General features: G+C 25.5%; 1 protein-coding gene across 1 annotated transcript in view; it reads right to left on the bottom strand.

The window, feature by feature from the left end:
* LOC106875121 (thioredoxin-like protein 1) overlaps positions 1–610 on the bottom strand; it is a 9302-nt gene extending 8692 nt beyond the window's left edge. The window contains exon 1 of the mRNA XM_014923103.2: positions 335–610. Coding sequence (XP_014778589.1) covers positions 335–423 — 89 coding nt within the window. The 5' untranslated portion in view covers positions 424–610. The remainder of the gene's footprint in view (positions 1–334) is intronic.
* Between the last annotated feature and the right edge of the window lie 38 nt (positions 611–648).

The raw sequence follows: 648 nt of genomic DNA, 5'->3' as shown, positions 1-648 counted from the left end.
TATATATATTTAGGGAAAAGAACCAAGGTTCATGAACTCATCGATGAAAATCCACTGTCACATATAGAGAAAATTAACAATTAAAAGCACAATATATATTTATATATGGTTTTATACTGTGCAACTTAATTTAATTTTGATTTTCAATAAACTGATTTAATTGAGTTTTTACCTGTAATTTTGGATTTTATCCCTACTATTATTACATACATACATATATATACAAATATATATATATATATATACACACATATAGAGATGGATATACAGACACACACACACACATACAAATATAATATATAAACAGAAAATATATTTTGTTTGAAAATCTTACGTTTCGGCAAAGAATTCGACCACAACAAGCTTAGTTCCTGCATTCGCCAACTGCGTACTTAGTTCCGATTCTTCAGTGAGTACCTTCATTATTATTATTATTATTATTATTTTCTACAATATCTATAAACGCCGATCTTTACCAATAACACGCACATATATATATGTGTGTAACTATATGTCTGTATATTTATATATATATATGTATATAGCAATTACTTTATGACCAGCCGGCGTATATATCTGTGTGTGCTTGTGTATGTATATCTACCTATATATATATATATATATATATATATATATATATATATATAT

The sequence above is a fragment of the Octopus bimaculoides genome, chromosome 28 (genome assembly GCF_001194135.2).
Source record: "Octopus bimaculoides isolate UCB-OBI-ISO-001 chromosome 28, ASM119413v2, whole genome shotgun sequence".
Classification (NCBI taxonomy): Eukaryota; Metazoa; Mollusca; class Cephalopoda; order Octopoda; family Octopodidae; genus Octopus; species Octopus bimaculoides.
This window is presented reverse-complemented; position numbering and strand designations above follow the sequence as displayed.